The sequence below is a fragment of the Arachis ipaensis genome, chromosome B02, assembly GCF_000816755.2.
Source record: "Arachis ipaensis cultivar K30076 chromosome B02, Araip1.1, whole genome shotgun sequence".
NCBI classification, from domain to species: Eukaryota; Viridiplantae; Streptophyta; class Magnoliopsida; order Fabales; family Fabaceae; genus Arachis; species Arachis ipaensis.
The window spans coordinates 27,126,290-27,142,276 of NC_029786.2; the positions used below are offsets into that span (position 1 = coordinate 27,126,290).

At 38.1% G+C, this 15,987-nt stretch overlaps 1 protein-coding gene and 1 long non-coding RNA gene across 2 annotated transcripts; one reads left to right on the forward strand and one right to left on the reverse strand.

The window, feature by feature from the left end:
* On the forward strand, positions 629–1,621 carry LOC107628269. The gene is made up of 3 exons (XR_001617669.2): positions 629–1,165; positions 1,245–1,290; positions 1,377–1,621. It is a non-coding gene; the product is annotated as an uncharacterized LOC107628269 (long non-coding RNA).
* Positions 9,640–11,078, reverse strand: LOC107627089. Its single transcript, XM_016329953.1, has 2 exons — positions 10,945–11,078; positions 9,640–10,429 (listed from the first exon to the last, which is right to left on the reverse strand). Exons 1-2 carry the CDS (start codon positions 11,076–11,078, stop codon positions 9,640–9,642), a joined length of 924 nt encoding a protein of 307 aa, XP_016185439.1.

Here is a 15,987-nt window from a genome sequence, read left to right on the forward strand (position 1 = left end):
AAAATTCGTTTTGCATCTTCATTTGATGAAACAGTAGCACTGTTCTCTGAATTATCTGCATGGTCCTTGTCCTTTGAATTATCTGCATGATCCTTGTCCTCAAGTTTGGAAGGCTTTGCACGCTTATTTCCAGTAGATTTCAATCTAACAGCTTTTCTCAGATTCTAATATGCATGACAATCATTTTAGATGCATGACAATCATTAGTATTAGGGTAGTTGTTTTGGATTATTTATGTTAAACTATTTTGACATATATTATGTATTAAATATAAATACTTAACTCAACAGTAATGTGGAATTTTCTTATTAGGCACATATAGTGAAAATGTGGAACATTATTGTTAGAAAATATATATGGACAAACATAAAGTTTTTTGTTGCTAACTAAGCAATAAGAATGGTTTTTGTTTTGCCCTAATACAAATGAGCTTGGTGCTTGTAATGGATTAGTTATACTTTGGGTTTTGTAAAAAGGATTAGGATGAAGTATTGAAGTTACCTCCTTCTCTCTTTATATGTGACTATATGTTAATCAATTATTGTCAGGATTTTGAGGAGTGCTTTTATTTATTCTTTTTGCTTGTTTTGGCTAAAGTCTTTCTGACTCAAGAGCTGTAATCTTGTAGAACTTGATAGGAAGGAATTTGATTCAAGAGCTGTAATCTTGCATGTTTCTAAATTCTAAGTGGTCGGTTCAGTCCCCTATTGCAGCTCTTTTCCATTTCTTGAAGATAAGTATTGTTCATAAGTATAGCAATGGTCGTACTAATCAGGTGAGTTGCAGAAGGATCTAAATGTGGGTGTAGATGGTGAACTAGTGAACTAGTGAAGTCAAAGTTTATCAAGTGATTGCCCTAATATTGAATATTGAATGGCAGGGTCAACAAGATTTCACGTTCAGAAATCAGAGGAGGAATGGAGGGCCATTCTCTGTCTGTCTCTGTCTGTCTCCCTCATGAATTCACAGACAGTAGAGAGAGGGCAAGGAACAGAGGAATAGCCAAAGCACCAGGGAGCAAAAACAGGAGTGTTCTTCAAGTTTTTGGCTCTTCATCAACCATAGCACCAAGAGAAAGAGAATGATGGCCAAGGAGGGAGCTGACTGAAGCTTAAGAGGGAGCTGCGTTCCACTCACCCAACTATTCTTCGAGTTTCTTTGCTAGGTGAGGACAGCGACTTCATCTTCTTTCTTTTCTCCTCTAATTCAAAATTCTGATAATTCTCTTGCTCCATTTTTTTCAGTTTATTCAATTTCTGTTAACACAACTACCACCACAAGCAAAGAGAGGTGAGTGATTTTCTCTCCTCTATGTTTAATTTGGTCGAATGGCCTTATGAAATGTAACCAAAATTCTGGTTCTTGGAACGGTTAAGGTTTGGGCTCAAGAGAAAAACAGGGACAAGTCTTGTGTATTTGATCAACAAAGAGGTAAGGGTTAGAATAGTTAGATATTGATTTTAGTTGTATTTGGTGATTAAATGGCAGAAACCTTTCCATTGAGTATGCTTATTGACTAGTCAGCTGCTTGATTCTTGGATCTGTATGTGAATGATTGTTGCTTTCTTAATCAGCACAGTTTACTTTGTAGTGGTAAATGGTAATGTTCTAATAAACAAAAATGAAGTACTAATGGGGACTATTATTCATTTGTCTAGAGTAGTTTACTGATTTCATGTTAATTATTTTTGTTTCATGTGGATTATATATGCTGCAGTATTTTTGTGGCTCATTGCAATTTGTCAACTATTGTAATAACCAATTAGATTGGAAGATGGCGCATCATTAGAATTCCTAGGTTTAAATAAAGGAAGGCATTCAGTTACACAATGAGAAATTACATACTAAATGTGGTGTCCCTTGATGATCCATTTTAGTCGTTTCAGGATACTTTCTTGAGCTAATTCATTCTAAATGTGGTGGTTAGAGTAGTCTTTTTAACATGGTATTTTTAAATTCAATATTCTAACTTAAAAAAACTGCTCTGCTTCATTAGTGCTTTTGATCACTCTTGCTGGTTTTATTAGTGAATTTAGTTTATTATGCATATTATTTTTTATTATAAGGCATATTATTAGTGCTTTTGATTACTCTTGCTTATTTAATTTTTATTAGTGCTTCTGATAATTTTTTTAGCAGCACTTGAAAAGCGTAGCCTATTCTCAAAAGTCAAAAGCGTAGCCCTTGGTGCAAAAAAGCGTAGCCTTTGAGAATAGGCAACGGCCGAATAGGAATCACTCCAAAAAGCGTAGCCGTAGCCCAAAAAGCGTACCCGTAGCCTAAGGCATCATTTTTTTCACTTTTGGCTACACTTTTCAAGTGTACCTGAATGGGTGTTTTTCTTGTAGTGCATACTTCATAAGGAGCTAGAGGAGGCCCTAAAGGTGACGGTAGTAAAGACCCTTGAAGATGAAAGAATAGTTGAAAGGAGTTGTCATGGAAAGAAAATCATCAAGGATGAGTATGATTTTATATTAAAACTACTGGACAAAGCAGTAATTATTAAAGAGGAAAAAGTGGTTGAAGACTTGAGGATGCTGAACCTCCATGGAAAAGTCAAGACATAGAGCCTCCTTCCAAAACGGTTGCATTTGATGTTGAGGAGGGTGTACAACCTCCAAGGCATACCCTAGTTGAAGACTTGGAAGAGGTTGATCAAGAGATGGAGATTCAAGAAAAAGAGGCACAACCTCTCATGCCCTTGGTAAGAAATGAAGAAGAGATTGAATTGGAAGAAAGCTACCAAGAGGAAGAGGTTGAAATTGAAGAAGCTTACAAGGAGGTGGAAGTTGTCAAGAAAGAGCACAAGGGAGTGGAGCTTGCAAGTTCATTAGAAACACCTCTCCCAAGGCCATTACCGTCCAACACAACGTTCTACTTGAATATGGGCTACTAGAGACGGATGGTCAACTTAGAGCTCTTTGTGACATTAAGAGTAAGAGGAAGATGGTCAGTGGTAAGAATTGTCCTGCTAGGTTCATTATGGTTGGAAGCTTTAAGTTTAAACGCAAAGGTTGGTGTAGAGCTCAACTGAATGGGTCTGGGAAGTTGTTTGGCCGCTTTAGTGAGAATTCAGATTGCTTACCACCCGGTTGGAATCATAATGATCAACAAAAAGACGGGTGCAAAAGCAAGATTTGGGACCTCGGAATTCATTCTGGCAATCAACACTCTTGGGGCCTTGTCACTTGCTTTAACTTACTTGAAGGCTTTCTGCACCTAGTTTGGGATCCCGGAGGCTGTTGGCATTCCAAACACTGGTGGAGATTCCTGGATGAATTCAAGCACAAGCCACCATAACAGGAAGCTCATCAAAGGTCCAACTTAAGGACTTTAACTAAAAGTGCTAGGTGGGAGACAACTCATCATGGTATGATCGTTCCTTTTTCATTTTTATTTAGTTTTATTTGTTTTCGAGTCTTATTTTATTTTATTGTATTGAACCTGGAGTTTTGCATAACATTCATATTAGCATTGCATTCTGCATACTGCATTATTATTAAAAAAAAAAATACGCACGCGACGCGGCAGCGTCACTGACGCGTCTACGTCACCAGTGCGTTTGGAAGAAAAGAAAAGTGAACAGAGAGTCACGCGAGAGCGTGGCTGGAGGTGTGCCTGTGGCACAAATTGACCCATGCGACCGCGTCGCTGACGCGTCCGCGTCATGTGGGAACATTGGCCTCCCACGTGACCGCGTCACCCACGCGGCCGCGTGACCTGAAAATCGACGTAAAAAGGGTGCATAGCCGAAAGTTATGCTAGAGTGGTGCTGGACTAGCACTAGACGCACGGCCCTTACCACGCGAACGCGTCCGCGTCATATCCCAATATTGGCCCCCATGCGATCGCGTCGACCACGCGATCGCGTCACCCAAAATTTGGCAACATAAGATTTTGAACAGAGAGTTGTGCGAGCGCGAGGCTGCCCTCGTGCCAATAGCATAAAACGTGTCACGCGACCGCGTCAATCCGAATAAGCGCAATTCGCGTGAACGCGTCACCCACGCGTCCGCGTCGCTTGCGCCGCACAGCTTACCCTAAAATGCCAAAATATCTTATCTTTCTTTTCCCTAAATCCTATTTTCTCTTTTCCTTCCTTATTTCTTCCTTACTTCTTCTTCCCTTCTTTCCCTTCTTATTCTTCTTATTTTTCTTTTTATTTTATTTTAATTTATTTACTTTCATTCATTGCATTATTTTCATTGGTGTTAGAAATTTATTTGGATCATTATTTTCTATATTTTTGTGGATTATTAAAGGAATTGTTTGACAATTATATATTACTTTTTAAAGGGTTGCTTGCATGTTCAATTTAATACTTTCAATAGCTTATTTACCATGCTTGCTATGTGTTTGTGAAAAAGCCCATATGGCATTATGCACTATTTTTAGATTTCTTTTATTCTACTATTCTAAATGCTTGCTTTTCACAAAACCCTTTTTATATTTTATTGATTAAATATAATTGATATTACAAACATGTTGTTAGTTTGAAAGACTTGGTAATCTAACTTGGACATTGAATGCTTGATTTATGCTACTCATGCCTTTGCCAGCACGCCAATAAACATCTTGCATTTAATTGTCATTACATGCACTTGCTATACTTCCATTGATGAACTTTTCACATGTAGTCATGACCATGTGTTAACGTCATTTTTCTTTATTGTACATTGATTACCACCTTTCCCGCTCTCTTCCTTGCTCTAACCCTTAGCTTTAAAAGTTACTTTCTTTTTTCCTTTTCAGGATGGCCACCAAGAAGGGTAAAGAGAAAGCTACTCCCAAACCACCGGCAAGGAAAGGAACAAAAAGAGCCCCAGCTGAGGAACCACAACCCCCATCCACTTGCACATCTTAGTATGCACCGAGGACGGTGCAATCTTTAAGTGTGGGGAGGTCGATACCGATCTCCATGGGTTAGTATTTTCTTCTCAACACCAATATTTTATTTAAGTACATTTTTACATTTGCATGTTTCACTGCATGATTATTTGATTTTATGCATTTTAGCCACTGCTTGGTTAAAATAATAAGTTTCTTTTTAAGATCCTATTTTTGAAAAATTTCACTAATTTAAAATCAAAATTTTTTGTGTAAAACTTGTTTGAAGTTGTATTTAGAACATGGTTTTTGAGTCAAAGAACACACAACCCGTGAGATTTTGAGCTTATTTACATGGTTACATTATTTAACTATAAATTTTTATTCTTGTGTGTTTTCTTCTCTATAATTGCAATCTTTGCTTTGTTCCATTCTATATGTCCATTATTTAGTGTATTTACATGCTTGCATATGATTGAGGCAATTATTTGTTATTAGCTCACCTATCCCAGATAAGCCTACCTTTTACATCACCCTTGTTAGCCACTTTGAACTTTTTAACCCCCTTCTATTTCATAACCACATTACTAACCTTAAGTAGAAAAACAAAATAAAAATCCCAAGTTAAATCCTTGGTTAGCTTAAGATAGATATTGTGTACAATTTAAGTGTGGAAAATTTTATGGGAACATGGGATGATATGAAAAAATAGGGAATTAAATTGAATAAGTTATTTGAAAATTTGGGAAGCATGTTCATGTGAAATCAAAATAATTAAATTATCATGAGCATTGAAAAAAAAAATTAAGTAATTAAATAAGGGGATACAAAAAAAAAGAAAAAAAAAAGAAAGAAAAATATTATTACCCCAAATGCAAAATAAAAAGAATCAATGCACATGGGACAAAATTCAAAAATAAGTTTGATACATGAGCATGTAATACAAAAGTGGGAAAAATTTGGGTAGCTAGGTAAAGTATTTTTAAATTATATAAAGTATGTATATGTTAGGTGAGATCTTAGACTAATCAAGGATTCAATTTACAGCTCACTTAGCCATATATATATATACCCTTAACCTTACCTTAGCCCCATTACAACCTTGAAAAGACCTCATGATGTTTGCATTGGTACATTAAACTTTTGTTGATTGATTAGATGAAGAACAAAGTCTAGAAAGCATGACTAGAGAAGAATAGATTGATTAACCCTAGACACTTGAGAGATTAGAGTGATATACACTACCAGTAAGGGTTCAATGCTTGATTCTATGTTCCCTGCTTTCATGAGCTATCTTCTTACAAGTTTACTTGTCTTTTATTGTATAATTTGAATTAGTGAAATTTGAATTATTTTTGTCTTGGAGAACTTATTTACTTTTAACCAAGTAGGTAGAAACATTTTGCGTGTAGTTGCATTCATCTAGATAGGTTGTATTTCATACATTCTATCATTCCTCTTCACTCCTTTATAGCTTCTCTTGAGCTTAGCATGAGGACATGCTAATGTTTAAGTGTGGGGAGGTTGATAAACCACTATTTTATGGTTTATCTTATGCTCAATTGAGTGGTTTTTATCAACTCTTTACCCACTTATTCATACTATTTGCATGGTTTTACATTTGCCTTCCTAATTATGTGCGTTGATTGAAAACATGCTTCTTTGGCCTTAAGTTCCCTATGTTTAATCCTCTCTTATTACCATTAGATGCCTTGATATGTGTGTTAAGTGATTTCAGAGATTATAGGGCAGGAATGGCTCAGAGGATAGAAAGGAAGCATGCAAAAGTGGAAGGAATACAAGAAGTTGGAGAAATTGCTAAGCTGTCCAGCCTGACTTCTTCGCACTCAAACGGCTATAACTTTATCTACAAAGGTTCAAACGACGCGGTTCCAGTTGCGTTGGAAAGCTAACGTCCGGAGCTTCGATTTGATGTATAATATACTATAGTTACTCTGACGCTAGGTGACGCGAACGCGTGCCCCACGCGGACGCGTCGCAGTGACGAAAATCAGCGTGGCAGATTTCTTCTCCAGCGATTTCTGGGCTGTTTTTGACCCAGTTTTTGCCCAGAAAACACAGATTAGAGGCTATAAAGTGGGGGAATACATCCATTCATAATCATGCTTTTCATAATTTACTTTTCATAATTTAGATGTAGTTTTTAGAGAGAGAGGTTCTCTCCTCTCTCTGAGGATTATGATTTAGGACTTCTCTTAGTTTTAGGAGTGACTCTCAATCCCAGGTTCAATGTTCTTTTTATTTATTTTCCTAATTTAATTTATGAATATCGTTGGCTGGCTCTTTAGTCACTAACACTAATCCTTCCCAAGGGAGAGGATTAGAACTTGTGAAAAGAAGTAGACTTCCAACTTACTTGACTTTCTTTTACTTTACTTGGTAAAGGATAACTAAGTAGAAGCAACCTTCAATTATCAATTGATCTTGAGAAAAATCCAACAAGGATAGAACTTCTGATTAATCTTCTCCGGGTCAAGGTTTTTAATTTAATTACAATAAAATTTCTTATTTATTTTATTGCTTTAATTTAAAAATATACCTGTTCCCATTGCCCAAACTCCAAAACCCCAATTTACAAACTCATAACCAATAATAAGAACATACTTCCATGCAGTTCCTTGAGAAGACGACCCGAGGTTAAATACTTCGGTTATCAATTTATTTAGGGGTTTGTTACTTGTGACAACCAAAATGTTTGTAAGAAAGGTTGATTTCTTAGTTTAGAAACTATACTTGCAACGAGGATTTATTCTGAATTCTAAACCGTCAATCTTCAGTTCTTCAATAGGCTTTAGGTCAAGCCTCCTCAATTGGTAGGGCTTGCTTTGTGCATCAAGACTCAACTGGGCTCCCTCCACACAGATGTCTATGAGCACTTGCTCCAACCTTTGGTCGGAGTTAACTCTTCTAGTGTAAGAGTTTGGGTCTCCTTTCATCTGAGGTAGTTAGAGTGCCAACCTTACACTTTCCAGGATGAAATCCAAGAGTTGCTCTCTCACCATGGTACGCCAGTTCTTGGGCTGTGGGTTCACACTAGTGTCATGATTTTTGGTGACTCAAGTGTTGGCGTAAAATTCTTGCACCATTAAAATCTCAACCTCCGGGATAGGATCGGTTAGAACTTTCCAATCTCTTCTCCGAATTTCTTATTGGATCTCTGGGTACTCATCCTTTTTTAGGCTAAAGGGGACCTCAGGGATCACCCTTTTGTGCTTCACCACATCATAGAAGTGGTTTTGATGAGCCTTTGTGAGGAATCTCTCCGTTTCCTAAGGTTCAGAAGCGGAAGTAGTTGCTTTTCCTTTCCTTTTACTAGAGGATTCTCTGACTTTTGGTGCCATAAGTGTGAATGAAAAGCAAAAAAAGTAAAGCTTTTCTAACACCAAACTTAAGAGCTTTGCTCATCCTCGAGCAAAGTAACAAAAGCAGAGGAGAATAGTAGAAGAAGAAAGAAATAGATAGAGAAGGGAGAGTGATGAGGCTTTGGCCTTGTGTGGGGAAATGGGGAAGAAGGGTTGTGTGTAGAGTGTAAAGTGTGAGAAAGATGAGAGTGTTGGGTTTGTATGTGTATGAAGGGTTGATTGATGGGGTATTTATAGAGGTGGGAGGGTTAGGGTTTGGCTACGTGGGGGAAGAATAGGTGAGAAAGGTTTAAATTTGAAGTGGGTGGGATTGGTGAAATTTATGATAGGTTTTGGGAAGAGTGTGTATTGGAAAAAGGAAAAGTAGGATGTGGGTTTCAAGGTTTAGAAAGAGTAAGAGAGAGAGTGTAGGGTAGGTGGGGTAAGTGGGGTTGTGTAGATTCTGTGGGACCCACTGGCTGAGAGGGCTTCCAAACTCGAGCTCTCCTGCCCCTGCCTGGCATTCAATGCCAGGAATAGGCATTGAACGCCCACAGGGGATCAAAATAGTAGCCCTTGGTTGCTCCTTCAAGGGCGTTGAACGCCCAAACTGCTCCTTTTCTGGCATTCAACGCCAATGCTTGCTCCCTCAAGGGCGTTGAACGTCCAGAATGCTCCCATTCTGGCATTCAACGCTAGTTCCTTGCTCCTCTATGGGCGTTGAACGCCCATGTTGTTCCCTTACCGGTGTTTAACGCCAGTGCATGCTCCATAGGGGGTGTTGAACGCCCATCCTCTTCCTTGTCTGGCGTTTAACGCCAGCAAGGGGCTCTTTCCAGGGTGTTTTGTTTCCATCTCTAAATATTTCTGTCTCTATTCTAAGTACTGCACATGATCACAAACTTTAAAAAGCAAAGAAAAACTATGAAAATAAGCTAGTATGAAATTAAAATGAGATAATTAAAAAGAAATAAAAACAATAGTACTCTACTCATGGTTGGGTTGCCTCCCAACAAGCGCTTCTTTACCATCACTAGCTTGATAGACAGCTCCTTTACGGAGGTTAATAGGGGATTAGATCTTCACCCCTTATAGTGAACTTTCTTCCTGTGCTTTCATGGATGAGCTCCACATGCTCTAGGGACAGGATCCTGCTCACAGTGTATGGAATGACTGGGCTCTTAGTGAAGACAACTCTCATGCCAGGTGAGAGGCCTTCAATGGGGATTTTCTTATCCCTTTAGCCTTTAGGTACCTTCTTTTTAGTATCTTCTCTCCCAATGCCTAATGATGGTTGTCCAACACCAAACTTAGAGTTGGTGTCTGGAGACTCTGTATAGCTTTGCACTGAGAGAGAGGATTCAAACACTATGTGTTGCACAATGGTACCTCCTTTGTCAGAGGGAGAGTGAGGGTTGGGCATCTTGAACAAGATGTGATCTTCTCACAACTACAGAACTAGCTTTCCCTTTTCCACATCTATTAAGGCCTTAGCAGTAGCAAGGAAAAGCCTTCTAAGGATGATGGATTCGTCTCTGTCCTCCCCAGTGTCTATGATCACGAAATCAGCAGGGAGGTAAAGGTCCTCAACCTTCACCAGGACGTCATCCACCATGCCATATACCCTTTTTAGGGACTTGTCTACCATCTCCAGTGAGATCTTAGCAGATTGGACCTCTAGAATTCTCAGTCTCATTATTACCGAGAGAGGCATGAGGTTAATGCTTGAGCTAAGGTCGCATAATGCCTTCTCAAAGGTGATTGTCACTATAGTATAGGGAATTAGGAAGCTTCCGGGATCCGGTAGCTTCTGAAGCAGCTTCTTCTGAACCAAGGCACTGAGCTTCTTGGTCAGCACTGGAGGCTCATTCTCCAACGCCTCTGCATAAGAGGAACTAGCCTTCATCTTCATGAGGATTGCTAGAAAGCGAGCAATTTGCTCCTCCTTGGTCTCTTCTTCCTCATCTGAGGAGGAGTATTCTTCAGGCTCCTCTGCCTGTAGAGGGGCGTGCATAGGGACTTCCTCATGAGCCCCGATTTCCTTCAGTTCCTCAGTAGTATGTTCCTCCGTGGGTTTGGCTTTGGCTTCCACAATGAGGGCCTTACACTCTTCCCTTAGATTTACTTCTGTGTTGCTGGGAAGATTTTTCTCTGTGTTACTTGGAAGAGTGTTAGAGAGGATCTCTGGGATCCTCTTACTCAGCTGACCAATCTGTACTTCCAAATTCCTGATGGAAGACCTAGTTTTTATTATGAAACTGCAAGTGATCTTAAGAGAGATTGGAGACTATGATGGCCAAGTCAGAGAGGCTCTGCTTGGGTGTCTCCATTTGTTGCTGAGAAGATTTGAATGGTCTATTGTTGAACCTATTCTGGTTCATTCCATTCTGGTTGTTGTTGAAGCCTTGTTAAGGCCTCTGCTGCTCTCTCCACCATAAGTTAGGGTGGCTTCTCCATCCCTGATTGTATGTATTCGAATAGGGAATGTTGTTGGAGGTTCTGGAGGAATTTTCCATGTAGTTCACCTCCTCCATTGTGGTCCAGGTATTGTCACCAGCGTCCAATTCATACGCTCTCTTTGGATAGTAAGCAGCTGGGCTCTATGCCCCCACTCAAGTGCTGAGAGATCATGTTGATCTGCTGGGACATGAACTTGTTCTGAGCCAAGATGGTGTCTAAGGTGTCCACCTCTAGGACTCCTCTCTTCTGAGATGCTCCATTGTTCACAGGATTCCTCTCAGAAGTTTACATATACTGGTTGTTGGCAACCATGTCTATGAGTTCCTGTGCCTCTTCAGGTGTCTTCTTCCAGTGGATTGATCCACCTGCAGAGTGGTCAAATGATATCTTAGATATCTCAGAGAGGCCATCATAGAAGATCTCTAGCATGGTCCATTTTGAGATCATGTCAAGAGGACATCTCCTAATCAGTTGCTTGTATCTTTCCCAAGGTTCTTAGAGGGATTCACCTTCTTTTTGTCTGAAGGTTTGAACTTCCACCCTAAGCTTGCTCAGCTTCTAAGACGGAAAGAATTTGGTCAAGAATCCATTGACTAACTTCTCCCATGAATCCAGGCTTTCCTTAGGCTGAGAATCCAGCCATAGCCTTGCTCTGTCTCTTACAGCAAAAGGAAAAAATATGAGCTTATAAACCTCTAAGTTTACTCTATTTGTCTTGATAGTGTCAAGAGCATAAGCTTGTAAACTTCTGGATCTACTCAATTAGTCTTGACAGTGTCACATATCTGCAAAAATTCAGACATGAATTTGTTGGGATCTTCTTGTGGAAGTCCATAAAACTGGAAGTTCTGTTGAACTAGAGTGACCAATTGAAGCTTCAACTCAAAGTTGTTGGCATTAATGGCAGGAATGGAGATGCTGCACCCATAGAAGTCAGAATTGGATGCAGTATAAGATCCAAGGACTTTTCCTGCGTCTCCTCCAGTTTCTGGATTAGCTTCCATTATTGTATCTTCAGCTTCTTGCTCAAGAGCTTCTGTGAGGTTACTCTTGGCTCTACTAGCTTGAACTTGCTGTAGACGTCTCCTTAGTGTTCTTTCAGGTTCAGGATCCAGATCAAAGAGATGTTCTTTGTCTCTATTCCTGCTCATAAACAAAAGAAAAAAACCAAGAAGAGAAGAAGAAATGAGTCTCTATGTCAGAGTATAGAGATCTTTGATGAGCGGATAATTTATATGCTTTTTGGCATTGTTTTTAGTATGTTTTTAGTAGGATCTAGTTACTTTTAGGGATGTTTTCATTAGTTTTTATGTTAAATTCACATTTCTGGACTTTACTATGAGTTTGTGTGTTTTTCTGTGATTTCAGGTATTTTCTGGCTGAAATTGAGGGACTTGAGCAGAAATCAGATTCAGAGGTTGAAGAAGGACTGCTGATACTGTTGGATTCTGACCTCCCTGCACTCAAAGTAGATTTTCTGGAGCTACAGAACTCGAAATGGCGCGCTTCGAATTGCGTTGGAAAGTAGACATCCAAAGCTTTCCAGAAATATATAATAGTCTATACTTTGGCCAAGTTTAGACGACGCAAACTGGTGTTTAACGCTAGTTCTCTGCCCAATTCTGGCGTCCAGCGCCAGAAAATGATCCAAAACCAGAGTTGAACGCCCAAACTGGCACAAAAGCTGGCGTTCAACTCCAAGGAGAACCTTTACACGTGCAACACTCAAAGCTCAGCCCAAGCACACACCAAGTGGGCCCCGGAAGTGGATTTACGCATCAATTACTTACTTCTGTAAACCCTAGTAGCTAGTTTATTATAAATAGGACCTTTTACTATTGTATTAGACATCTTTGGATTATCTTTTGATCCTTTGATCATCTTTGGATGCCTGGTTCTTAGATCAGAAGGGCTGGCCATTCGGCCATGCCTGGACCTTTCACTTATGTATTCTTAACGGTAGAGTTTCTACACTCCATAGATTAAGGTGTGGAGCTCTGCTAATCCTCAAAGATTAATGCAAAGTACTACTGTTTTCTATTCAATTCATCTTATTTCGCTTCTAAGATATTCATTCGCACTTCAATTACTTGGACGACCCAGTGCACTTGCTGGTTAGTTGTGCGAAGTTGTGAACCATGGTATTGGCATCATGTTTTTGGCGCCATTACCAGGGAAAGAAAGAGCGATGAATTTTACATAATTAAAGTGTAATCACGATTCCGCGTACCAAGTTTTTGGCGCCGTTGCCGGGGATTGTTCGAGTTTGGACAACTGATGGTTCATCTTGTTGCTCAGATTAGGTAATTTTATTTTTGTTTTCTTTTCAAAAATTTTTCAAAAATATTTCAAAATTTTCTCACCTATTTTCGAAAAAAAAGAAAAAAAATTATTCAAAATTTTTAAAGAATGAATTCTAGTGTTTCATGAAGCATGTGAAGCCTGGCTGGCTGTAAAGCCATGTCTAAATTCTTTTGGACTGAGGCTTCCACTCATAAGTATATGAAGTTGGATGAAATATCAGCTGTTGTATACATGAGAGGTATCTATGTTTGCTGAAGCTTGGCTGGCCATTGGCCATGTCTAGTGTTTTGGACCGGAGCTTTCATTGAAAGCTTGTCTGGCTAGTGAGCCATGTCTAATTCCTGGACTGAAGCTTTAGACTAACATGGCAAGATTCCTGGAATTCATATTAAAAATTTTGGAATCCTTATTTTTTTTCTTTTACAAATAATTTTCGAAAAAAAATCCAAAAAAATTAGAAAATCATAAAAATCAAAAATATCTTGTGTTTCTTGTTTGAGTCTTGAGTCATGTTATAAGTTTGGTGTCAATTGCATGTGCATCTTGCATTTTTCGAAAAATTCATGCATTCATAGTGTTCTTCATGATCTTCAAGTTGTTCTTGGTAAGTCTTCTTGTTTGATCTTTGCATTTGCATGTTTTGTGTCTTTTCTTGTTTTTCATATGCATTCTTGAATTCTTAGTGTCGAAGCATTAAAGAATTCTAAGTTTGGTGTCTTGCATGTTTTCCTTGCATTAAAAATTTTTCAAAAATATGTTCTTGGTGTTCATCTTGACATTCATAGCATTCTTGCATGCATTCATTGTTTTGATCCATAACTTTCATGCATTGCATCATTTTTCTTGTTTTTCTCTCTCATCATAAAAAATTCAAAAATAAAAAAAATATCTTTCCCTTTTTCTCTCATCAAATTCGAAAATTTGGATTGACTTTTTCAAAAATTTTTAAAATCAAGTTGTTTCTTATGAGTCAAATCAAATTTTCAATTTAAAAATCTTACTTTTTCAAAATCTTTTTCAAAAATCAAATCTTTTTCAAATTTCTTAGTTATTTTCGAAAATTCCAAAAATCTTTTTCAAAAATCTTTTTCTTATTTCTGTATCAAATTTTCGAAAATAACATCATCAATTAATGTTTTGATTCAAAAATTTCAAGTTTGTTACTTGCTTGTTAAGAAAGATTCAAACTTTAAGTTCTAGAATCATATCTTGTGATTTCTTGTGAATCAAGTCATTAATTGTGATTTTAAAAAATCAAATCTTTTTCAAAACTAATTTCAATCATATCTTTTCAAAAATATCTTCTTATCTTTTCAAAATTGATTTTCAAAATTTGTTTCAACTAACTAACTAACTTTTTGTTTGTTTCTTATCTTTTTCAAAACTACCTAACTAACTCTCTCTCTCTAATTTTCGAAAATATCTTCCCCCTTTTTTCAAAAATTTCTTTTTAATTAACTAATTATTTTAACTTTTGATTTTAAAAAAAAAATATTTTCGAAAAAAAAAATTACTTACATTTTTCAAAAACTATTTTTGAAAACCACTAACTCTTTTTCAAAAATTATTTTTGAAAATTCTTCATCTCTCTCAACTCCTTCTATTTATTTATTCATCTACTAACACTTCATCTCACCCAAATTCGAACCCCCTCTTCCATCTGTGATCGAATTTCTTCTTCTTCTTTTCTTCTACTCACAGTGGGACCTCTATACTGTGGTAAAAAAGACCCCTATTATTATTATTTTTCTGTTCTCTCTTTTTCATATGAGCAGGAGCAAAGACAAGAATATTCTTGTTGAAGCAGATCCAGAACCTGAAAGGACTCTGAAAAAGAAACTACGAGAAGCTAAAATACAACAATCCAGAGATAACCTTTCAGAAATTTTCGAACAAGAAGAGGAGATGGCAGCCGAAAATAATAATAATGCAAGGAGAATGCTTGGTGACTTTACTGCACCTAATTCCAATTTACATGGAAGAAGCATCTCCATTCCTGCCATTGGAGCAAACAACTTTGAGCTGAAACCTCAGCTAGTTTCTCTGATGCAGCAGAACTGCAAGTTTCATGGACTTCCATCTGAAGATCCTTTTCAGTTCTTAACTGAATTCTTGCAGATCTGTGATACTGTTAAGACTAATGGAGTAGATCCTGAAGCCTACAGGCTCATGCTTTTCCCATTTGCTGTAAGAGACAGAGCTAGAATCTGGTTGGACTCTCAACCCAGAGACAGCCTGAACTCTTGGGATAAGCTGGTCACGGCTTTCTTAACCAAGTTCTTTCCTCCTCAAAAGCTGAGCAAGCTTAGAGTGGATGTTCAAACCTTTAAACAAAAGGATGGTGAATCCCTCTATGAAGCTTGGGAAAGATACAAGCAGCTGACCAAAAAGTGTCCTTCTGACATGCTTTCAGAATGGACCATCCTGGATATATTCTATGATGGTTTATTGAGCTATCAAAGATGTCATTGGATACCTCTGCAGGTGGATCTATTCACCTAAAGAAAACACCTGCAGAAGCTCAAGAACTCATTGACATGGTTGCTAATAACCAGTTCATGTACACTTCTGAGAGGAATCCTGTGAATAATGGGACGCCTATGAAGAAGGGAGTTCTTGAAGTTGATACTCTGAATGCCATATTGACTCAGAACAAAATATTGACTCAGCAAGTCAATATGATTTCTCAGAGTCTGAATGGAATGCAAGCTGCATCCAACAGTACTCAAGAGGCATCTTCTGAAGAAGCTTATGATCCTGAAAACCCTGCAATAGCAGAGGTAAATTACATGGGTGAACCTTATGGAAAGACCTATAATCCATCATGGAGAAATCACCCAAATCTCTCATGGAAGGATCAAAAGCCTCAACATGGCTTTAATAATGGTGGAAGAAACAGGTTTAGCAATAGCAAGCCTTTTCCTTCATCCACTCAACAACAGACAGAGAACTCTGAACAAAATACCTCTAATTTAGCAAACTTAGTCTCTGATCTATCCAAGGCCACTGTAAGTTTCATGAATGAAACAAGGTC

Bases quoted from the DNA above. Each gene is read 5' to 3' on its own strand.
- LOC107627089 (XM_016329953.1), bottom strand. From the start codon at position 11,078: ATGCTAGAGATCTTCTATGATGGCCTCTCTGAGATATCTAAGATATCA. The intron at 10,430-10,944 runs GTATATGTAAAC...AATAAAAACTAG, and splicing joins GACATGGTTGCCAACAACCA to GTCTTCCATCAGGAATTTGG.